The sequence below is a fragment of the Saimiri boliviensis genome, chromosome 12 (assembly GCF_048565385.1).
Source record: "Saimiri boliviensis isolate mSaiBol1 chromosome 12, mSaiBol1.pri, whole genome shotgun sequence".
NCBI lineage: Eukaryota > Metazoa > Chordata > Mammalia > Primates > Cebidae > Saimiri > Saimiri boliviensis.
Genome location: NC_133460.1, coordinates 79,510,186 through 79,535,549, shown reverse-complemented (window position 1 = coordinate 79,535,549; position 25,364 = coordinate 79,510,186). Strand labels below are relative to the sequence as shown.

At 40.3% G+C, this 25,364-nt stretch overlaps 1 protein-coding gene and 1 non-coding gene across 5 annotated transcripts in view; both read right to left on the bottom strand.

Moving 5' to 3' along the window:
- Positions 1-11,502: 11,502 nt before the first annotated feature.
- On the bottom strand, positions 11,503-11,597 carry LOC120362571 (small nucleolar RNA SNORD116). The gene has a single exon (XR_005578430.1). It is a non-coding gene; the product is annotated as a small nucleolar RNA SNORD116 (small nucleolar RNA).
- Positions 11,598-18,062: 6,465 nt separating this feature from the next.
- Positions 18,063-25,364, bottom strand: part of CYP2C18 (cytochrome P450 family 2 subfamily C member 18) — a 109,493-nt gene continuing 102,191 nt past the window's right edge. Inside the window, exon 11 of one of the 4 annotated variants that reach the window (XM_074382611.1) lies at positions 18,063-19,663. In XM_074382611.1, coding sequence (XP_074238712.1) covers positions 19,482-19,663 — 182 coding nt within the window. In that variant the 3' untranslated portion in view covers positions 18,063-19,481. The remainder of the gene's footprint in view (positions 19,664-25,364) is intronic. The other 3 variants (XM_074382612.1, XM_074382616.1, XM_074382617.1) reach the window with 3 other exon arrangements.

Sequence of the window (25,364 nt, the reverse complement as noted above, 5' to 3'; positions counted from 1 at the left end):
GGGAACCACAAAAGACTCAGAATAGTCATGGATATCTGAAGCAAAAAGAACAAAACTGAAGGAATCACATTACCTGACTTCAAATTATGTTACAGGCAATAGTAATCAGAACAGCATGGTACTGGCATTAAAACACAGAGCAATGGAACGGAATAGAGAACCCAGAAATAAATCCAAACACCTACAATAAACTCATTTTTTACAAAGGTGTCAAGAACATACATTGGGGAATGGATATTCTCTTCAATAAATGGTGCTGGGAAAATTGCTTATCTATATGCAGAAAAACAAAACTAGTCCCCTATCTCTCACCATATACAAAAATCAAATTAAAATAAATCAAAGACTTAAATCTAAGACTGCAAACTGTAAAACTACTAAGAGAAAATACCTGGTAAACTCTCCAGGACATTGGTCTTGGCAAAGATTTTTTAGTAATACCTCAGAAGCACAGATAACCAAAACAAAAATGGATAAATGGGATCATATCAAGTTTCAAATGATTCTGCAAAGCAAACATTCAACAAAGTGAAGCAACAACCCACAGAATTGGAGAGAATATTTACACACTATCCATCTAACAGAGAATTAATAACCAGAATATGTAAAGAGCACAAACAACTCAACAGGAAAAAAATCTAGTAATTCTATTTTTTAAATGAGCCAAAGATTTAAATAGAAACTTCTCAAAAGAAGACATACAAATGGCAAACTGATGTGCAAAATACTCAACATCATTAACCATCACAGAAACACAAATCAAAACTACAATGAGATATCATCTCAACCCACTTAAAATGGCCTTTATCAAAAAGATAGGAAATAATTGATGCTGGCAATGAAGTGGATTAAGAAGAACACTTGTACATTGTTGATGGACATGTAAATTAGTACAACCTCTATGGAAAACATTTTAACAACCTAGCATGGAGGTTCCTAAAAAGCTAAAAATAGAACTACCACATTATCCAGCAATCTCGTTACTAGATATGTACTCAAAAATAAGACAATCAGTATATTGAAGAGATACTTGCACTCTCATGTTTATTGCAGCACTATTCATAATAGCCAAGATTTTGAGTGTCTTCAACAGATAAATGGGTAAAAAGAAAGTGGTACATTTATCCAGTGTAATATATTCAGCCGTAAAAAAATGACATCCTGTCACTTGCAAGAACATAGATGTAACTGGAAGATATTATATTAAATGAAATAAGCCTGGCACAGAAAGGCAAATACATGTTCACTAACATGTGGCAGTTAAAAGTTAAATCAATTGAATTCATAGAGATAGAGAGTAGAATGATGGTTACCAGAGGCTGAGGAGAGTAGCAGGAAGTGGAGGATAAAGTGGAGATGGTTAATGAGTGTTAAAATATAGTTATATATAATGAATAAGATCTAGTATTTGATAGCACAGTAGGGTGACTACAATCAATGATAATTTATTGGATATTTGAAAATAACTGAAAGAGTGGAATTGGAATGTGCCTACCACAAAGATATGATAAATGCTTGACATAACCCCAATTACCCTGATGTGATTATTATACATTATATGCCTGTATCAAAATACTAGATGTACCCCATAAATATAAGTACCTACAATGTACACATAAAAATTAAAATTTAAAAAATTAATATGCAGTTACACAATGTTTTGTCTGTCATGTTTACAGGGATTCTTTCAACTAACATAGGATTTTCATATCCATCATACTCCTCTTTATTCTCTTTGTTACTTTTGCCTAAGGTAAAAGTACTTTCATTTTAGGCATGAGGAAGCTGGGCCTCAGAAATTCAGTATCTTTGACCAAGGATACGGTGTCTACAGGTGCTATGACCCCTTCCTCCCAAATAAAACATGCAGTTCAACTGGGTTTGCTAACATTGACTGATTGTGTACTATGTTTTGATATTTCATGATTCAGCCTAGTGAGTGACTTGCAAAATAAATATTAATTTAGTTAATAATTACAGTGCCAGTTGACTAAAATTGGGGTTAGAAAGTATAGTTTCAGACAACCTTTAGTACTTGAGTGAGTCTAGATCTTGGTTAATTCTTTACCCAGGGCCAAAAGTTACTGCCTAACACCCACACCTACCAATTCTAGAAAAACACCACCACCTTATTTCAGATAAAATAAGCTCAATTGCTCTCTTTACAACAATCATTTCATTCCTTGAGAGATGAGGGTTCCTGATTTGCCCTCCTCCCTTTTGATTAACTGAGTCTCCTGCCTAGATGTTTCTTTTTATAAAATGAAAGCATCATAGATAAGTTAAAAATAGAAGGGACCTCTAATTTTGATTGGTTTTTTAGGAATTAGTATTTGGTGACCCAATGATATAAAGTGTCACCAATGCAAAAGTGTGTTAGAATTTCAATTTTCCAGTGAGAGTGTAAATTAGTTCAATCATTGTGGAAGACAGTGTGGCAATTCCTCAAGGACCTAGAAATAGAAATTCCATTTGACCCAGCAATCCCATTACTGGGTATATATCCAAAGGATTATAAATCATTCTACCATAAGGACGCACGCACGCGAATGTTCATTGCAGCACTGTTTACAATAGCAAAGACCTGGAACCAACCCAAACGCCCATCGATGATAGACTGGACAGGCAAAATGTGGCATGTATACACCATGGAATACTATGCAGCCATAAAAAACTATGAGTTCATGTCCCTTGTAGGGACATGGATGAACCTGGAAACCATCATTCTCAGCAAACTGACACAAGAACAGAAAATCAAACACGGCATGTTCTCACTCAAAGGTGGGTACACATGGACACAGTAAGGGGAGCATCACACACTGGGGTCTGTCAGGGACAAATAGGGAAGGGACAGCGGGGGGTGGGGAGTTGGGGAGAGAGAGCATAGGGAGAAATGCCAGATATAGGTGATGGGGAGGAAGGCAGCAAATCACACTGCCATGTGTGTACCTATGCAACAATCTTGCATGTTCTTCACATATACCCCAAAACCTAAAATGCAATAAAAAAAAAATTAAGGGTAAGTTAAAATAACAGTAGCAAAAAAAAAATTTTAAGTATATATATATATATATGTATATATATATATATATATATATATATATATATATATATATATATCTTTTTAAAAAATCTTCCTTTCTCATCTTGCTTTCTACCTACATATCTTCTGAAACTTTGAAAACTTTTGACTTTGACCATCTGTATACTGTCATTAAGACACACACCAGAAAAACAGTGGCAGTTGTGGCATGAAGTATTATAAAAGTATGAGGAACTTGCTTTAAACTGCTATCACAGCAGAAGGTCAGTGTAGGTTTTAGCTAGCTTTTCTTTAACCTTCTGAATTGCAGCGGAGAGCTGATACTGAAACCATGTCTGAAAGTTCTATACTAAATGAGTTTGATGGTGTCAGCTTAACTGGAGCCAAAATAAACCTACGGTATATGTTTATAGTGTCTGTCTTATACATGTCTAGAGAAGAGGAACTATTGAAGTTGAATTACTTCTTACCCCTGGAGAGGGTAGTCCTTCAATGTCATGACAAATGTCACTGGCAGGTCATCAAGGAGAAGCCAGTTTCTGCATAACAGAGTGCAGTTTCTAAAGCCTGTCAATTCTTCATCTTTACAAAAAAACAAAATGGTAAAAATGTTTTTGTAATAAAAGAAATATAAATACATACATATACATTTGTGCACATTTACATATTCAGGTTTAAAATATGTATTCTCAGTGTGTGCATAGAAAATTATAAATTGTACCTGAAAACTATTGTTTTATTTGGAATTATTTTTACTTTGCATTGTGTGGAATATAAGTAAAATAAGAAAACTTTCACTCTGTATCAATGTCAAAATATCACAGCTTTGCCCAGGTTAATAGTGGGCTTTATTGACAGGTGTCAGGAGATGGTGAATCAAGTGTGGGGAATGCAATCCCCAGTTCAAAAGAACAGAACATTTTTCAAATCCATTAGCATACATGAAGTATATTTATTCTTATGTAAAATGGTAATTACTTTTATTTTAAATTCAATTTTTTATTCTGTCTTCCCCACTCTGACCTTTTTAAAGCAGAATAATTTTCCAAATGTTGATTTATTTAAATGTAAATTTTATAAAGACAAGTTACTCAAAATAAAGAATGTTCTATACTAAATTAATTAATTATTAATTTAATTAAATAAAGAATTTCAGTTTTCCAACTCCAATTTTTTTTTTTTTTTTTTTTTGAGACGGATTTTTGCTCTTGTTACCCAGGCTGGAGTGCAATGGTGCAATCTCGGCTCACTGCAACCTCCGCCTCCTGGGTTCAGGCAATTCTCCTGCCTCAGCCTCCTGAGTAGCTGGGATTACAGGCACGGGCCACCATGCCCATCTAATTTTTTGTATATTTAGTCGATATGGGGTTTCACCATGTTGACCAGGATGGTCTCGATCTCTTGACCTTGTGATCCACCTGCCTCGGCCTCCCAAAGTGCTGGGATTACAGGCTTGAGCCACCTCACCTGGCCCAACTCCAAGTTTAATGACAGCTCACATCCCATCCTGTAAAACACACATCTCAGTCAAAAGGATCAGGAGAGTATCAACACTAAGCCCTCCACGGTCAAAGAATAATGCAAACCTCAGTTTAACTAGAATTATGGATTACAATGGGGATTTTTTTAATTAATAGAATTTATTTTGTGGGGTTGTTTTGGGTTCCCAGCAAAACTAAGTGGAAAGTACACAGTTCCCACATACTCCCTCCTCTCACCCACAGATAACCACCCCCACAATTAGTAACTCTCACCAGTTTGGTTTCATAGCTGCAATCAATAGACCAACATTGACACATCACCAGGAACAAAGTCCAGCTTATATAGGGTTCACTCTTTGTGTTGCACATTTGATGGGCTTTGACTAATGTATGACATGTATCCAGCACATTAGTATCATATAGAATAGTTTCACTGCCTTAAATTTCCTCTGTGTTCTGCCTATTTATTCCTCTCTTCCCCCACGCCCTTGGCAAAAAAATAAATAAATATTTTAGTGTCAATATAGTTTTGCGTATTCCAGAATGTCATATAGTTGAAATTATATGTATATAGCCTTTTCAGGTTAGTTTATTTTAGTTACTAATATCCATATGTTTCCCCCGTGTGTTTTCATGGTTTGACAGCTCATTTCTTTTTAACAATAAGAAATCTTCCATTGTATGGATTTACCACTTTGTTTATCTATCCACCTATTGAAGGACATGTTGGTTATTTCAGTATTTGGCAATGACAAATAAAAAGTTGTTAAAATCATTCATTTGCAGGATTTTGTGTAGAAAGAAGTTTACTTTTTTTTTTTTTTTTTTGAACTTGCAGCAACAGGACTTTATTCATGCATCTTATTTAACACATGTATTGTCTATGTACAGTTATCCCTAGTCCCTCAACATTTACAGAGCATTGGTTCCAGCACACTTCCTCTCTTCACCCCACCAACACCATTTTTCAACTAATTTAGGTAAATACTAAGGTCTCTTTATGCTGAGACGAAGCTGCCCCTGTTTGATTTGGATTGGTCCCACATTGGAAGGAAGTGATCAGTGACCAGGAGTCAGTGCCAAAACCCTTTTAGACACAAGTGAGCAACAAGGGAGTTTCAGAAAAGTCGCCCCCAGGCTGTCTGCCTGAAGTTTACTGTTAAGTTTAATTTGATGTGTTCTGCAGGCAATGGCTATAATCTCAAAGTGCTGGGCCAGCATTCTTCTGTTAGGAATTGCACTTCTGCAGAAATTTAACAAGTTACAGGTAAAAACACAAAAAAGAAAACAAAAAGTGAATTAATAGTAGCATGATAATCTCAGTTTGCAAAATAGTTTTAAGCCATGAACCTATGTTTAAAGGCAACCAATTAAAAAATCAAATGACCATAGGGAATTAGGTGAAACTTCTTGCAACCATGTGGCCCATTTTCCTATTTTGTATATATGGGGCTCAACTTTCCCAGGGGAATTTATTCAGGTAGAGCATATAATATTAGCTACAGCACAGGCATGGCTCTATTGAAGAAACATGGATTTGTACAACTTCTAACTCAAATCAAGCAGAATGAAAATTAAGTACCTATTCATCGTGATATCACACCACAGAAAAAAATTAATTATGTGAGATCAAACAACTGATGAAGACAATATTTTTGTGACTATTATTTGAAACCTTGTTGATTCTTTAATGTTTTGCTTTTCAGATTTAAGGAAACTTTTCTCTTTAGCTATTTATAGTTTGGAGCAATTTGGTAAAGTACACTTTTTTGAATAAAGGTAGACATTTTTACTTTTTACCCCTATTTGATCCCTCCAAAATTGGGAAACTATGAGTATTTCTATGGCAATATAGTTATTTGCATGAATTCAATAAAACTCTGCTCTCATCTCATTATAACAGAATACCAGTTGGAAACACTTATATTACCAAGGCTTTGACTCAAATATCATACTTGAGTATGTGTGTAAAAACCTGGCCATACTTATTCTCCATTATTTTGAAAAAGAAAAAAGCAAAAAAAAAACTGGCTTCTATGGTTCCCCATCTTACAATGAGTGCATAAAAACTGTCACTTCTTGGCAGGCTCAAGAACCTTAAGACTGTAGGTAAGTTCAAGAACTGTAAGACTGTCTGCAGCAGCACACAAGAAAAGATACCAGTTCCCTGAGGGTTGCCATACTACTCTAGAAGACTTTAGCCTTGGGGTACTGTCAGATCTGGATAGAGCAGGATGGTCTTGCCCATGAGAAAGAGCCAGTCCAAGTGCTTTCTCTCTGCAGGTCTCTCCAAGAACCCCAGCCTGACCAAGCTCATTTGCAGGCTGGCCTCAGATGCCCAACTGGGGTACTTCCTGGGGGTCCTCATCATAGCTCCTTTGCCAGCAGACCATGCATGACCATCAGGGAGCTTCAACAGAGCAGCTCCACAAATGCACATCTGCCTACCCACACCCTTTCCCACTGAAGCCTCCCCTACTTTGCCAGCATGCACTTTGCCAGCATGCACTTGCCCACACTCACCCCCCACCAACTGCTTTGAAAGCACACATGCACACAGATTTAATCTCCCCTCCATGCCAATGCATGTGTGTGCACACACCCCACTGTGCCATTGCTACCAGCATGAGCATACCCCACCACCTTCCCAGGCCATGCCACCATTGCCAGTGCAAACATGGACATGAACACTGGAAACCCTGGCCCCCAGCACACAGCCATTGCCAACAGTTCAAACACATGCACGAGGCCAACAACCCTGATCCTGTGCAAACAACCACCACCACTGCTACAAGCACGTGTGCACACCCTACCCTCCAATGTCACGCCACCACTGCCACCACCACAGTGAGAATAAGCATGTGCAAGAAGGCTACAGCTCTGCTCCCACTGGTACTCTGCCCCAGCCAACACACATGCATCCTGCCATGCTGCAACTGCTACTGGCACACAAAAACAAGCAGTGATCATGCTGCATTTACCCTAGTGAAGCACTTTGGCTAATACCATGCATTGAAGCACTGTGGCCAGCAGTCCAGGAACACATCAGCCCTGTCAGCACAACAGGTTCCTAATCTCAAGGGGCAAGAGAACAAAGTTGGGAGCCAGATACTAGTCTCTGAGAGTTAGAGCATGCAACCTAGGAATCCTGAGCCAAGCCTTGGCATTCTAAAATCTCCCAGAAATGAAGCCAGTCAACTGAACCTACATTGTACAACAATCAAACCCCCAAGGACATCAAAAAAGATAAAATCAAAAAAAATTAAAAAGCATCCAAGACAGCAACTTCAAATATTGAAGGAACATCAGCCTATACAGATGAGAAAGAACTAGAGCAAGAACTCTAGCAACTCCAAAAGCCAAAGTGTCTTCTTACCTTGAAACAACCACCCTATTTCCCCAGCAATGGTTCTTAAACAAGCTGAAATGGCTGAAATGACAGAAAGAATTCTAATATGGTTAAAAACAGACCATTGAGATTCAAAACAAAGTTGAAACCTAATCCAAGAATTCAGAGGAATACAATAAAACAATACAGGAGATTAAAAATGAAATGGCCATTTTAAGAAACAAGCTAATATGATGGAGCTGAAAACCCCACTTCAAGAATATTATAATGCAATCATAACTATTAACAGCAGAATAGACCAAGTCGAGGAAAGAATTTCAGAGCTTGAAGACCAGTTCTCCAAAGTAACTCATTCAGACAAAAATAAAGAAGAAAACAAAACTTCCAAAAACATGAGATTATCCAAAGACACTGTATTAGTCCATTTTCATACTTCTATGAAAAAATACCTAAGACTGGGTAATTTGTAAAGAAAAAAAGGTTTAATGGACTCGGTTCCATATGGCTAGGGAGGCATCAAAATCATGGCAGAAGGAGAAACAAAGGCATGTCTTACATAGTGGCAGGCAAGAGAGCATGTTCAGGGGAACAGCCCTTGATAAAACCATCAGATATCATGAGACTTATACACTATCACAAGAACAGCACAGGAAAAACCTGCCCCCATAATTCAATTACCTCACACTCACATCCCTCCCATATGTGGGGATTATGGGACCTACAATTCAAGAGACAAGATTTGTGTGAGGACAGACAAAGCATATTATCCCACCCCTACCCCTCCCAAATCTCATGTCCTTAGATTTCAAAACCAATTATGCTTTCACAACAGTCCCCCAGAGTCTTAACTTACTCCAACATTAACCCAAAAGTCCACAGTTCAAAATCTCATCTCAGACAAGTCAGGTCCCTTCTGCCCATGAGCCTGTACAGCCAAAAGCAAGTTAGTTACTTCCTAGATACAATGGAGGTACAGGCATTGGGTAAATACACCCATACCAAATGGGAGAAATTGGCCAAAACAAAGGAGACACTGGCCCCACACAAGTCTGAAATTCAGCAGGACAGTCAAATTTTAAAGCTCCAAACTGGTCTTCTTTGACTCTGTGACTCATCCAGGTCACACTGATGCAAGAAATAGGTGCCCATGGCCTTGGGCAGCTCCACCCCTCTGGCTTTGTAGGGTATAGCCCCACTCCTTGCTGCTTTCACAGGCTGGTATTGAGTGTCTGTGGCTTCTCCAGGCACACAGTACAAGCAAAGCTGTTGGTAAATCCGCCATTCCAGGACCTAGAGAATGATGGCCCTCTTCTCTCAGCTTCACTAGGTAGTGCTCCAGTAGGGACTTCGTGTGGGGGCTCCCACCCCACATTTCCCTTCTGCACTCCTCTAGCAGGGTTTCTCCATTAGCGCTCCACCCCTGCAGCAAATTTTTGCCTGGACATCCAGGCCTTTCTATACGTCCTCTGAAATCTAGGCAGAGATTACCAAACCTAAATTCTTTTTTTTTGAGATTAAGTCTTGCTCTGTCACCCAGGCTGGAGTGCAGTGGCACAATCTCAGCTCACTGCAACCTTGGCCTCCTGGGTTCAAGCTATTCTCCTGCCTTAGCTTCCTGAGTAGCTAGAATAACAGGCACTCACCACCACACCTGATTGGGGTTTTTCCATCTTGGCCAGGCTAGTCTCAAACTGCCAACTTCAGGTGATCTGCCTGCCTTGGCCTCCTAAAGTACTGGGATTACAGGCCTGAGCCACCATGTCTGGCCCCCAAACCTTAATTTTTGACTTCTGTGCACCCACAGGCTCAACCCCTCATAGAAGGTGCCAAGTCTTGGGCTTACACCCTCCAAAGCCACAGCCTGAGCTGTACCTTGGCCCTTTTTAGCCATGGCTGGGGCAGCTGGCATACAGGGCACCAATTTCCTAGACTGAACACAGCAAGGAGAAACCATGTTTTTCTCTTAGGTCTCTGGGCCTGTTATGGGAGGGGCTGCCACAAAGTTCTTTGACATGACCTGGAGATATTTTCCCCATTATCTTGGTGATCAACATTTGGCTCCTTGTTATTTATGCAAATTTCGACAGCAGGCTTGACTCTTTCCCCAGAAAAAGAGATTTTCTTTTCTATTGCAACAACAGGCTGCAAAGTTTCCAAACTTTTCTATTTGTCTTCCTCTTGAACACTTTGCCACTTAGAAATTTATTCTGCCAGATACCCTAAATCATCTCACTCAAGTTAAAAGTTCCAAACATCTGTAGAACAGGGGCAAAATGCCACAAGTCTCTTTGCATAGCAAGGGTGACCTTTACTCCAGTTCCCAAAAAGTTTCTCATCTTTATCTGAGACCACCTCAGCCTGGACCTTATCAGCATTTTGATCAAAGCCATTTAACAAGTTTCTAGGAAGTTTCAAACATTCCCACATTTTTCCATCTTCTTCTGAGACCTTCAAACTGTTCCAACCTCTGCCTGTTACCCAATTCCAAAGTTACTTCCACATTTTGGGGTATCTTAATAGCAGTGCCCCACTTCCAGTACCAATTTACTGCATTAGTCAATTTTCATACTGCTGTGAATAAATACCCAAGACTGGGTAATTTATAAAGAAAAAGATGTTTAATAGACTCACAGTTCCACATGACTGAGGAGGCCTCACAATCATGGCAGAAGGTGAAGGAGGAGCAAAGGTACATCTTACATGGCTGCAGGAAACAGAGTATGTGCAGGGAAATTGTCCTTTATAAAATCATCATATCTTATGAGATTTATGCACTATCATGAGAACAGATGGGAAAAAACCATGATTCAATTACCTCCCACCAGGTCTTTCCCACAGTATGTGGGAATTATGGGGCCCACAATTCAAGATGAGATTTGGGGTGGGTACATAGTCCAACCATATCAGACATGAAATCAAAGTCTCATTGGTGTCTCTGAAAGAGAGAGAGAGAAAGCAAACAACTTGGAAAACTTATTTCAGGATACTCTTTGAAAGTTCCCCAAACTTACCTACAGAGGCCAACATCCAAATTCAGAAAATGCAAAGAACCTCTGTGAGATACTATACAGGATGATCATCCCCCAGACACATAGATTATCCAAGGTTGAAATGAAAGAAAAAATACTAAAGGCAGGTGACCTAAAAAGTGAACCCTATCAGGCTAAAGAGAACCCTATCAGATTTTTCAGCAGTAACCTTACAGGTCAGGTTGGGGGCTTATATCCAGCATTCTCCAAGAAAATAAATTTCAACCAAGAATTTTATATCCAGCCAAAATAAGCTTCATAAGTGAAGAAAAAATAAGATCCTTTCCAGACAAGCAAATGATAAGAGAATTTGTTACCATAAGACCTATCTTATAAGAGGTCCTGAGGGAGTGCTAAATATGAAAAGGAAAGGTTATTACTGGCCACCATGAAAACACACTTAAGTACACAAATTAGTGAAACCATAAAACAACCACATGCACACACACAAAGGCTGTATAACAAGCAGCTAACAACATGATGACAGGATCAAACCTGTACATGTCAATATTAACTTTGAATATAAACAGGCTAAATGCCCCAATCAAAAGGCACAGAGTGGTGAGTTGGATAAAAAAAATATATATATATATATATTTTTGACCTCAGTTCTGATGAGAGCGATGGTATGAGTTCTCACTCATTTTGTTCAGCTTTCCAAGGAATGTTTTTTTGGTTGGACTCATCATTGATCCAAGCACATTGCAAAGAAGGAGCACATTTGAAAGGTCTTTAAGGTCATCAGCTTTCCCACTGCCCAGCCTGTTGTTTCAAATGGATAAAAATTTAAGACTCAACTGTATGCTGTCTTAAAAGAGCTCCACCTTATATGCAATGATACCCGTAGGCATGAAATAAATTTACAGAGAAAAATCTACCAAGCAAACAAAAAACATACAAAAAAGCAGGAGATGCTATACCAATTACAGACAAAACAGCCTTCAAACCAACAAAGATCAAAAAAGACAAAAAGGGGCATTACATAATAGTAAAGTGTTCAATTTGACAAGAAGATCTGACTATCCTAAATATTTATGCACCAAATACAGAAGCACCCAGTTCACAAAGCAAGTTCTTAGAGACCTGAAAAGAGGCTTAGATAACTACACAATAATAGTGGGAAACTTCAACACCCCACTGACAATATTAGACAGATCATCAAGGCAGAAATTCACAAAGATGTTTGGAACCTGAACTCAACACATGACCAAAAGGGCCTAGTAGACATGTATAGAATGCTCCACCCCAAAACAACAATATATATTTTTCTCATTGCCACATGGCACATATTGTAAAATAGACCATACGATTGGCCATGAAACAATTGTCAGTAAATTCAAAAAATCAAAATCATACCTACCACACTCCTGAACAACAGTGCAATAAAAATATAAATCAATGCTAAGAATATTACTCAAAACCATACAATTACCTAGAAATTAAACAACATGCTCCTGAATGAATTTTGGGTAAACAATAAAATTAAGGCAGAAATTGAGAAATTCTTTGAAACTAATGAGAACAAAGATAGAACATACCAGAATCTCTGGGACACAACCAAAGCAGTGTTAAGAGGGAAACACTTAGTGGTAAATGCCCACATCAAAAAGTTAGAAGGGTCTCCCAGTCAGCATGGCTATTATTAAAAAGTCAAAAAGCAACAGATGCTGGTAATATTGTGCAGGAAATGGAACACTTTTACACCGTTGGTGGAAATGCAAATTAGTTCAACCATTGTGGAAGGCAGTGTGGTTATTCCTCAAAGACCTAGAGGCAGAAATGCCATTTGACCCAGCAATCTCATTACTGAGTATATACCCCAAGATATATAAATTATTTTATTATAAAGATGCATGTGCCTAGGCATGGTGGCTCAGGCTTGTAATCCCAGCACATTGGGAGGCCAAGGTGGGTGGACTACCTGAGGTCAGGAGTTCAAGAACAGCCTGCCCAACATGGTGAAACCCCATCTCTACTAAAAATACAAAAATTAGCCAGGTGTGGTGGTGCATGCCTGTAATCTCAGCTTCTCGGGAGCCTAGGGCAGAAGAATTGCTTGAACCTGGGAGGCAAAGGTAACAGTGAGCCGGGATCATGCCACTGCACTCCAGCCTGGACAACAGAGTGAGACTTCGTCTCAAAAAAAAAAAAAAAGTACATGTATGTGTATGATTATTGCAACACTATTCACAATAGCAAATACATGGGATTAATGTAAATGTCCACAGTGATACCCTGGATAAAGAAAATATGGCACATATACACCATGGCATACTATGAGCCATAAAAAGAAGCAAGATACTCCTTTGCAGTGACATGTATGGAGCTAGAAGACATTATCTTCAGCAAACTAACACAGGAACAGAAAATCAAATACCTCATGTTCTCACTTATAAGTGGGAGCTGAATGACGAGAATGCATGGACACATGGGGGTAAAACACACACTGGACCTTTCAGAGGGTTGGGGCGGGAGGAGGGAGAGCATCAGGAAGAATGGATAATGGATGCTGGGCTTAAACCTAAGTGATGGGATGATCTGTGCAGTTACTCACCATGGCACAGGTTTAAGTACTGACAAAGCTGCATATCCTGCACAAGTAGCCCTAAATTTAAAATAAAATTTGGAAATCAAAACAAAGTTAGAAAGATCTCAAATTAACAACCTAACATCACACCTAAAGAAACCAGTAAAACGATGACCAAACCAACCCCAAAGCTAGCAGAAGACAAGAAATAACCAAAATCAGAGCTAAACTGAAGGAAGTCAAGACATGAAAAACCTTATAAAAAAAACCAATGAATTCGGTTTGTTTTTTGAAAGAATAAATAAGATAGATAGACTGCTAGCTAGACTAATGAAAAGAGAACATCCAAATAAACACAAGAAATGAAAAAGGGGACATTACCACCAAACCCACAAAAATACAAAAGCCATTAGAGACTACTATGAACACTCTATGCAAACAAGCTAGAAAACCTAAAAGAAATAGGCAAATTTCTGGAAACATGTAACCTCCCAAGATTGAACGAGGAAGAAATCAAATTCCTAAACAAACCAATAATGAGTTCTAAAATTGAATTAGCAATACAAAGCCTACCAACCAGGGGGGAAAAAAAGCCCAGGACCAGATGGATAAAGAGCCGAATTCAACCAGATGTATAAAAAGACTACTACTATTGAAATGATTCCCAAAAAATAAGGAGGAGGGATACCTCTATATCTCATGCTTTGAAGCCAACATTATATCGGTATCAAAACTTGGCAGACAAACACACACATTAAAAAAAAATCAGGTCAATATCTCTGATGAACATTGGTGCAAAAATCCTCAACAAAATTTCAGCAAACTGAATCCAGCAGCACATTAAACAGCTAATCAATTACAGTCAAGTAGGCTTTACCTCTGGTGTGTAAGATTGGTTTAATGTACACAGATCAGTAAACATGATTCATCACACAAACAGAATCAAAAACAAAAACTACATAATTATTTCACTATAAGCAGAAAAGGCATTTGATAAAATTCAACATCAATTTATGTTAAAAACCCTCAACAACGTAGACTTTTAAGAAATATACTTCCCAATAGAAAAGCCATCTTTTCCAGTAAATGAATAATTTTAAAAGAAAGAAAAAGAAAAAGGAAGGGAGGGAGGGAGGGAGGGAGGAAGGAAGGAAAAAGAAAAGAAAAGAAAAAAGAGTGATTAATGACAAACCCACAGCCAGATATACTGAATGTGTAAAAGCTGGAAGCATTTCCCTTTAAAATCAGAACAAGGCAAGAATGCCCTCTCTTACCACTCCTATTAGATGTGGTACTGGAAGTCCTAGCCAGAGCAATCAGGCAAGAGAAAGACATAAAACATACCCAAATTGGAAGAGAGGAAGTCAATCTATTGCTGCAGATGATATAATTCTATGCCTAGGAAACCCACAGTCTACCCAAAAGCTCTTTGATCTGATCAACAATTTCAGGAAAGTTTTGGGATACAAAATTAATGTATAAAAATTCATAGTATTACTATATACCAACGACATCCAAGCTGAGAGCCAAATCAAGAACACAATCCCATTCACAATAGCCACAGAAAATAAAATAGCTAGGAATACAGCTAACCAGGGAAGTGAAAGAGCTCTACAACGAAAACTACAAAACATTGATGAAGAAATCAGAGATGACAGACGCAAATGGAAACATATTCCATGCTAATGGATTGGAGGAATCAATGTTAATAAAATGGCCATACTACTCAAAACAATTTACAGATTCAATGCTATTTCTTTCAAACTATCAATGACATTCTTCTCAGGACTAGAAAAAACTATGTTAAAATTTATATAAAACCAAAAAAGAGACTGAATACCCAATGCAATCCTAAGCAAAAAGAACAAAGATGAAGGCATCATGTTACCTGATTTCAAACCTTATAGTATAAGGCTACAATAACCAAAACAGCATGGTACTGGTACAAAAACAGACACATAAACCAATGGAACAGCATACCCAGCCCATAAATAATGCTACACACCTACATCCATCTGATCTTCAACAAAGTCAACAAAAACAAGCAATGGAGAAAAGACTCCCTCTTCAATAAATGGTGCTGGGATAATTGGTGAGCCATATGCAAATGATTGAAACTGGATCCCTTCCTTACACCATATACAAAAGTCAAGATGAACTAAAATCTTATAGGTAAGACCTAAAACTATAAACACCTTGGAAGATAATCTAGGAAATACCATTCTGGACATAAGACCTGGCAAATATTTCATGATAAAGATGCCAAAAGTGATTGCAACAAATGAAAAAATTGACAAAAGAGACCTAATTAAACCAAAGAGCTTCTGCACAGCAAAAGAAACTATCAAAAAAAAGTAAAGAGACAACCTACAGAATGGGAGAAATATTTGCAAACTATGCATCCAACGAAGGTCTAATCTCCAGAACCCATAAGAAACTTAAACAAATTAACAAGCAAAAAATGAAGAATCCCTTGAAAAAGTGGGCAAAGAATATAAGCACACTTTTTAAAAGAAGTCGTACATACAGCCCATGAACATGAAATAATGCCCAACATCACTAATAATTAGAGAAGTGTCCATCAAAACCACAATGAGATACCATCTCACACCAGTCAGAATGGCTATCATAATAGAAAGTCAAAAAGTAACAGATGCTGGCTGTTCTCACTTATAAGTGGGAGCTAAACATTGAGAACACATGGGCACAAAGAAGGAACCAACAGACACCAGGGCCTATTTAAGGGTAAAAGGTGGGAGGAGGGTGAGAATCAAAAAACTGTCAAATACTATGCTTATTACCTGGGTGATGAAATAATAATCTGTACACCAAACTCCTGTGACATGCAACTAACCTGCATAGCAAACCTGCACGTGTACTCTTGAGCCTAAGGTAAGAGTTTAAAAAAAATAAATCTGAGATTCCTCTGTGGTCAATGTAAAGAGAAAAAATATGTTTGTAGAAAAAAGTTACACCTGTTATTGGATTGTAGCTCTGTGCATTGTTTTCTAGTTCTTGTTATCTGCCTACAGACTAGACTAGATCCCGAATTCTTCTAGATTTCTCTAATCCTATTTTCTTCTATGAAATTACTAAAAATGGAAGCTGATCTGTTCTTCAAGCCCTATAATCTGAAACTAGACGAATTTTAATGGAGAGTCTCATTCCTCATGTGTGGGGCACACAGCTTACTAAACCTCCCAATGCTCATAACCAGAGACATTCAAACTGCAAATGATGAGAGAAGTTGATGGCTTCATGCTATTGACAGCATTTTCCACAACACTAGAAAAAGACTCTGTATCATGAGACTCTTAACACTATTAATGCCTATGATTTTCACTTAACTTAGAGAATCTTTAGTCCACCTGGAAGGCAACTTTGGGCAATATTGCTAATACAACCATTGCTCACTCCCTGTTTTAAACTCAACACAGTCATGGGATACTGTTGGTGAAAAGGTTGCTCTGTATTATCTATTGGTTAAATAAGGAAGTGTCTGTTTTATTGCTAATACTACCTGTAATGTAACTTTAGTGTATACTTTTAATTTTCAAGCTATTTTAATACCTTTCATAGCCATTTCCGTATTCTATTCTGTAATCTGCTCAGTGAAATGAATTGCTCGTGCTTCTACTACCTTGGAAGTTTCCTTGCATATTATTTAGTAAAAAACATGTCTTTTGCAAAAAAAAATTGATGGATCTGGAGGTCATTATTGTTAGCAAACTAAGAGAAACAGAAAACTACCACATGTTCTCACTTATAAGTAGAAGTTACCCCATTTCTTTTTTTCTTTTTCTTTTTTTTTTTTTTTTTTTGAGACAGAGTTTCACTCTTGTTACCCAGGCTGGAGTGCAATGGCGCGATCTCGGTTCACCGCAACCTCTGCCACCTGGGTTCAGGCAATTCTCCTGCCTCAACCTCCAGAGTAGCTGGGATTACAGGCACGCGCCACCATGCCCAGCTAATGTTTTGTATTTTTAGTAGAGACGGGGTTTCACCATGTTGACCAGGATGGTCTCGATCTCTTGACCTTGTGATCCACCCGCCTCGGCCTCCCAAAGTGCTGGGATTACAGGCTTGAGCCACCGTGCCCAGCCAAAGTAGAAGTTAAATGATGAGAACTCACGAACACAATGAAGGGAACAACAGACACTAGGGACTACATGAGGGTGGAGGGTGGGAGGGAGAAGCACAGAAAAAAATATTGAGTACTAGGCTTAGTACCTGGATGATTTAACAATCTGTACAAAAATACCCCATAATATGAGTTCACCTATATAACAAACCTGCATGTGTACCTTGTAACCTAAAAGTTTTTTAAAAAAAGCAAGTTGAGCCGGGCGCGGTGGCTCAAGCCTGTAATCCCAGCACTTTGGGAGGCCGAGGCGGGTGGATCACGAGGTTGAGAGATCGAGACTATCCTGGTCAACATGGTGAAACCCTGTCTCTATTAAAAATACAAAAAAATTAGCTGGGCATGGTGGCTCGTGCCTGTAATCCCAGCTACTCAGGAGGCTGAGGCAGGAGAATTGCCTGAACCCAGGAGGCGGAGGTTGCGGTGAGCCGAGATCGCGCCATTGCACTCCAGCCTGGGTAACAAGAGCGAAACTCCGTCTCAAAAAAAAAAAAAAAAAAAAAAAGCAAGTTGTATAATATAATAATATGTGTAATATGAACCCAGTAAAGAACCACTATTAATCTCCTATATACATGTGTGTGTATGTTATGTATAAATATATACGTATGCAGACACGTGTGTGTTCATAAAACTATACACATGCGTTATCTTACAAATGCGCAAGTATAAACGGCTTTCTCTTGGAGATGAGCTGGGGAATTATTAACTAGCATGTTGCTTCTCATTTCATATACTTCAAGATGGAAGGAAAAAAGATGACTAGAATTTGATGTGTATGAGTTGTTCACTTGTTTAAGCTTTACAGTTGACATAAAGCTAATAATCTTAGGATCACAGCATCTAATTACCATTGCACTTACGTTCAGATAAAAAAAAAAAAAGTGGCATGTCTGTGTCTGGTTTAGTTTGACTGCTCTCAGTGCACTATGGGGCGGTGCTGCTTCCACTCAACTTCCTGTTAGGAAAATAGTTTCTAGGTTCTCCATTGGAAAAACCACTTCAGTAAAGAACTCTAATGCCTATTTGAGGAGAAAATTCAGCCCTGTGTGGAGTGCAATGGTGCTATCTCAACTCACAGCAACCTCTGCCTTGCGGGTTTAAGCAATTCTCCTGCCTCAGCCTCCCAAGTAGCTAGAATTACAGACATGCGCCACCATGCCCAGGCTTTAACCATTTAAAATACACTCAGGTTCTCCTAACGACGTGGATACTTTCTGAGACATTTGTCCTTAGTGGTTTCATCTTTGTGGGAACACAATAGAGTGTCCTTATAAAACCTAGATCGTGTAGCCCACTCTACAGTATTTCAGGACAGCCAGGAGGAGGTGCACAGGGACCACATCGTGAGCAAGAAGCCCCTACAGTGCTCTGGTTGCAAGCATGGGGGTGCTGCCAAGACACTGTGAGCAAGAGGGCCTTGCAGGGCCCCCAGCGGCCGGCAGGGGGCGTACCACCACTACACTGCAAGAGGACACTGCATTGCCTTGGTTGTGAGCAGAGGGTGTGCTGCCACAACACTGTGAGCAAAAGGGCCCTGCACTGCCCTGGCTGCCAGCAAGGGATGCCAGTCACCACACTGTTAAGGGGGTCCTGCAGTGGCCCTAGCCACCATTGGTGTGTGGGCACAGCACCGTGAGAGAGAGGGCCCCACATTGCCCGGTCGCCCTGCGGCCCCAGCTTACCTTTTCAGATTCCTGAGGCTCTTCCTCACGTCACCGCGCCAGCATTATGGCGCTGGCCACATTACGGCCACATGACATCATGCCCCACGGGACCGTTGCGTGAGACACGTCACACCCGCTTCGCTTCACTGCAGAGGCGCGCATCATGACGATGTGCACCACCTCACGTCGTGGTGCTAGGCGCTGGCATCAGGGCAGTTTGGCGGCTTGCGGAGTTGGGTTCTTCTTAGTACAGATCTTGGGGGGCACTGCAAGAGTGGAGCTGTGTTCTCTTCTGCACAGACCCGGGGGCACCACGAAGGCATAGCAGCACTCTCAGCACAGACCCTGGGGGCTCCGCCTTGCTTTTGGACAACTCCAGGCAGCGTCCACGGTGAGTAAAATCCTTCCTGTTTGCAGCCATGACTGCTGAAAGTCAGAGAGTAGTAAGAAGGTCTCAATGTGGAAAAGTGGACACCAGAAGCCCCTCTGAATCCTGCTCGCAGAGGTTCTGCCCAAGGCCAGGTGGCCGCAGTGCGACGTCCACAATGCAGCCTCAGAACACAAATAGAGCATTTCTAAGGCAGATATGACATCCAAAATAAGACTACAACACCCACAGTGTGTTATGTAGAAAACACCTGTAATGCTAAGGCAAAACGTCAGTACAAAAATGTTAATATACTGTCTATATAGTATATTAACAAAATGTTAATATACTATATAATAACAAAATATACTACCTACGCAGTTAATATACTACCAACGCAGCCCTGCCAATATAGCACTCTTAATAATCGACACTGACATATCAATGCAAATGTAGAAAGTAATGTATGGTTAGGGTTTAGGATTTAGGGTGAAGGCTAGGGCTAGGGGTTAGGGTTAGAGTTAGGGGATACCAGTTAGGGGTTAGGGTTTAGGGATTAGAAGAATTTTAGGCAAAATAAATTTAAACGGTTTATTTGAGGAAAGGAATGATTCTTGAATCATGCCTGAAGCACCAGAACAGAAAACAGGGTTTGGGGTTTCCAGCTCTTAGTGGTGGCAGCAAAGTGAGGTTTCTCATTGACTCCAGCTAGATGACAGCCTGTTGTGGGGATGGTTCCCTCAGCATCCCTAGACATGCAGCCAGCTGGTGCCTGGGCTTTTTGTCATTGACTGTGGTTGGTTTGTTAATTTAAGTCTGTTTAAATGCCTCCAAGTTTGGTTTCCGTTTGCTTAGGCAAGACCTCAAGCTAACAGCCTCCTCCTTTTTTGCTTTAACATGTCAAAACCATAATTCATCTTTATTTTACTTTCCTGACATTAATAGAAGTCAATTCACATTTTTGTTATTATTCAGAAAGTCGGTTTAATTGGCAACCTATTTGTGGTGGTGCATGAAATAATGTCTGTTAATCATTAGCATCTTAGATTAGATGAAATATGTTAACTCTATTAAGCTTTGTTATTAAACCATAACAGGAGTTGAGTTTCTTTTTTTTTTCTCCTCTTAGGCTTTAACCATTTAAAGTACACTCAAGCGTCTCCTAACGATGTGGATACTGAGAAATTTGTCCTTAGTGATTTCATCTTTGTGCAAACACCATAGTGTGTCCTTATAAAACCTAGATGGTGTAGCCCACTCCATACATAAGTTATATGGTATAGCCTATTGCTCCCAGGCTACAAACCTGTATAGCATGTGTGTGTACTGAATGCTGTAGTCAACTGTCACACCATGGTGATTGTTGATTCTGATCCCAAAATATCTGAGTCAGGTCTCAGTCAGTGTAGAAAGCTTATTTTGCCAAGGTTAAGGACATGCCCATGACCCAGACTCAGGAGGTCCTGACTCAGACCCAAGGTGGTCAGGGTAGAGCTTGCTTTTGTACATTTGAGAAACAGGAGACACCAATCAATATGTGTAAGACGTACAGTCGTTTGGTCCAGTAAGGTGGAACAACTAGAAGTAGGAAGTGAAGGTGCTTCTAGGTCAGAAGTAGATTGAAAAAAAGGTTGCATTATTTTGAATTCTTGATCAGCCTTTCACTGAATACACAATTTACTCAGGTTCGGTGAATCTGCATTTTTACCTATACAATAGGGCGGAGGAATGGCATGATCTTGGCCCAGCACAACCTCCACCTCCCAGGTTCAAGTGATTGTCTTGCCTCAGCCTCCTGAGTACCCGGGATTACAGGCAGGCATCACTATACCTGGATAAGTTTTGAATTTGTGGTAGAGACAGAGTTTCTCCATGTTTGTCAGGCTGGTCTTGGACTCCCCACCTCAGGTTACCTGCCTGCCTTGGCATCCCAAAGTGCTGGGATTACAGACGTTAGCCACAATGCCTAGCCAGGAAGCTTATTTTGATTCTGACATTGTCAACTGTATTTCTGGCTTAACTTGTTTTCCTTGGAGCATTAAATACTGCTTTGGTATTTTTTTACACAAATAAGGCACAGATCCCTTTTCTTCATATTCATTAAAGATTGCAGTATTTACAGAGTTAGTGTGTAAGGGTATTACACAATCAGGACATAGGGCTTTACGGGCAAAAAGTTTACCAGTTAAAGATTATGGTAGAAGGGCACCAAGATAGGAGGTTCAGGTTGGTGGTTGAGACCTCCATAGTAGAGATTAGAGGGAGAGTTTAGGCTGACTAATCGGGTTAGGTTGACAGGTCAGAATTACAGTGAAGGGTTAGGGTGAAAGTTTTAGTGAGATTTTGGATTGGGGTTATATACCGGTTAGAGTAGGTTTAGCTTAAGGTAAGGATTAGAGTGGGTAAAAGTAACATTAGGGTTCATGATTGAGGGTTAAGCTTAGGTTAGATTTAGAGTTAAGGGTAACTGGAGTAAGGTTAAGGTTAGGGGTTAGGATTAAGGGTTAGTGTTAAGGTTTATAGCAGGCGTCCCCAAACTACGGCCCCCTGAGGCCATTTATCCGCCCCCCCTCCCTGCCCCTGCCGCACTTCAGGAAGGGGCATCTCTTTCATTGGTGGTCAGTGAGAGGAGCACAGTATGTGGCGGCCCTCCAGTGGTCTGAGGGACAGTGAACTGGCCCCCTGTGTAAAAAGTTTGGGGACGCCTGGTTTATAGTTTAGAGTAGGAATTAGGGTTAGGGTTTAGGGCACTGGTTAGGGTATGGAGTAGGGTTTTAGGGTTAGGGTTGTTAGGATTAGAAATAGGATTGGGGGTTAAAGTTAGGATTAGGGTTGAGGGTAGGGGTGGTTGGTTTAGGATTAGGTGTTAGGGTTTGGCTTAGGTTTTAGGGCTAGGGTTAGTGTGAGGGTTAGGGTTAGGATTAGGGCTAGAGTTAGGGTTAGAGTTAGGCCTATGGCAAGGCTTAGCATTAGGGTTAGGGCTAGGGCTATATTTAAGGTTAGGGTTTAGGGGTGAGGGTTACAGGGTCAGGGTTAGGGTTGGGGTTTAGGGCAGGGTTAGGCTTAGGGTTTGTGGTTAGTCTTAAAGTTAGGGGTTATGGGTTAGGGTTATGAGACCTGGAGTCGAAGGAGGTTTATTTGGAACTTTATAATTTGACTGCCCTATTGGATTTCTGTCTTGAATGGGACCTGTAACCTCTTTATTTCTCACATTTGGAACACTTGCATTTTCCCAATGCCTGTATCCCCGTTTTATCTAGGAAGTAACTAGCTTGCTTTTGATTTTACAGCTTCATAGGTGGGGGACTTGCCTTTTCACAGATGAGATTATGGACTGTAGACTTTGAATTGATGTTGAAATAAGACTTGTGGGACTGTTAGGAAGGCATGATTGGTCTTGAAATGTGAGGACATAAGATTTGAGGGGTCAAAGTTAATCATAGGAATGTAGGTTAAACATATAAAAATTTTGCAAACCAGCCGGGCGCGGTGGCTCAAGCCTGTAATCCCAGCACTTTGGGAGGCCGAGGCGGGTGGATCACGAGGTCGAGAGATCGAGACCATCCTGGTCAACATGGTGAAACCCCGTCTCTACTAAAAATACAAAAAAAAATTAGCTGGGCATGGTGGTGCGTGCCTATAATCCCAGCTACTCAGGAGGATAAGGCAGGAGAATTGCCTGAACCCAGGAGGCGGAGGTTGCGGTGAGCCGAGATCGCGCCATTGCACTCCAGCCTGGGTAACAAGAGCGAAACTCCGTCTCAAAAAAAAAAAAAAATTTTGCAAACCCATAATTTTTATGATGAAACAAATATATTTTATCATCTTTGATGTAAAAAAAAAGGAAAAAGATTATTCAAATCTTTATCTTGTGTTTACAGTAACACAAAAGCAGAGCATGAATTGAAACACTTAATGTTCATTCCTCTTATTATTGTTCCATTATTTCCCTACAGGTTACAGGTGCTCCTGGACATAGTTTTTCTGTTCCAAATCCAAACCTCCAGTAACTCTAGGTGACACTCAGCCCAAACAGCTTTCCTACACTCTTACCTTACTCCTTTTTTGTGCTTAACATTGTGAGGTCCAGCACAGCCTCTTCACATTCTGTTTTCTTTCATTTCTTACTTGCGTTTTATTCAAAAGAAAGAAATCGGCCTTCTATCTCCCTGAGGCTTTACTATAAGCCAAGCAGATGCCAGCATCATGCTTCCTGAAAGCCTGCAGAACCGTTTTCTCTCCTTCAAATTCCTATCTCGTGCTGTGCCTCTAGAACACCTGACCTAAGACCTGGCATTTACAAATGCTTAATAAATGGTACCTCTTGCTGTTATTAGGCTCTAAGAAAGAATAATAGAACCACATTGCTCAACTGATTGTGGTGAACTGCAGGAGTTGCCAGTGTTTTTCAGTCCTTTATTTCTTGGTATGTATGTTCATCATGAGACACTGCAGGATTTTCAACATCTTCTTCTGAATCTGGTAACAAGAGCTTTACAGCTGACATGCAATAAACTGCACATATATAAAACATAAAATCTGATAGTTGGGAGACAAAGCAAGATAGCCAAATAGGAACAGCTCTGAATTGCAGTTCCCAGCAAGAGCTATGCAGAGGGTGACTGATCTCTGCATTTTCAAACAAGGCACCAGGTGCATCTCAATGGGACTGGTTGCACAATGGGTGTAGCCCAAAAGAGGGGCGCTGCCTCACTCAGGAAGTGCAATCCCTGGAGGAGCCCCATCCCTACACAACGGAGGCCATCAGGGGCTTTTCCAGCCACTCCAGCACTTCAGTTCAGATACTGCACTTCTCCCACAGATTTTACTGCCCACAGAGCAGATTCCCAGTCTGAAAAGCACCACGAGTTTACAGCATGGCTGTTTCAGGCAGCATGCAAGTATCTGCACAAAAACTCACACAAAGCTGCATGGCCATTTTAACTGGTGCCTAGAACACCTGGAATATAAAACCACACATTCAGCTGAAAAAGAGGGGACTGAAAGCAGGGAGTCAAGTGATTTGGCTTGGCAGGTCCCACCCCCACAGAGACTAGCCATCAGAAACACTCTGGGTTGAGAGTTTTGCAGCAAGCACAGCAATTTGAGCTTGACCCAGGACAGTCCATCTCTGTGGGGGAAAGGGCACCTGCCATTACCAAGGCAGTCAGCCATTACTGAGGAAGTCTGCCATTGCCAAGGCAGTCTGCCATTACTGAGAAAGTCCACCATTACTGAGGCAGACTGCCATTACTGAGGCAGACCGCCATAACCAAGGCACTTCTGACTGTACCACTGTAAACAAAACTGCAAGGAAGTTTAAACAGCAGCTAGGCAGAGCCTGCAGCAGCTCAGCAATGCCTCTGCTGACAGACTGTGACTACACTCCCTCCTTGCTGGGCAGGGCATCTCTGAAAAAAGGCAGCAGCACATCAAGGGACTTTTAAATAAAGCCCAAATTCCCAGGACACAGTATCTGGGAAAAGAGGCAGTTATAAGTTCCACTGCAGCAGACTTAAATGTACCTGCCCAGCAGCTCTGAATATAACAATGAAACTACCAGCACAGCACTTGAGCTCAGATAAGGAACAGACTGTCTCCTCAAATAGCTCCCTGACCCCCATATATCCAAAGAGGCATCTCATAAATGAAAATTCTGGCTGACATCTGGTGGGTACCCTTTTGGGACAAGGATAACAGAAGAAGAAACTGGCAGAAACCCTTATTTTCCTGCAGCCCCCACAGGTGATTCCCATGAAA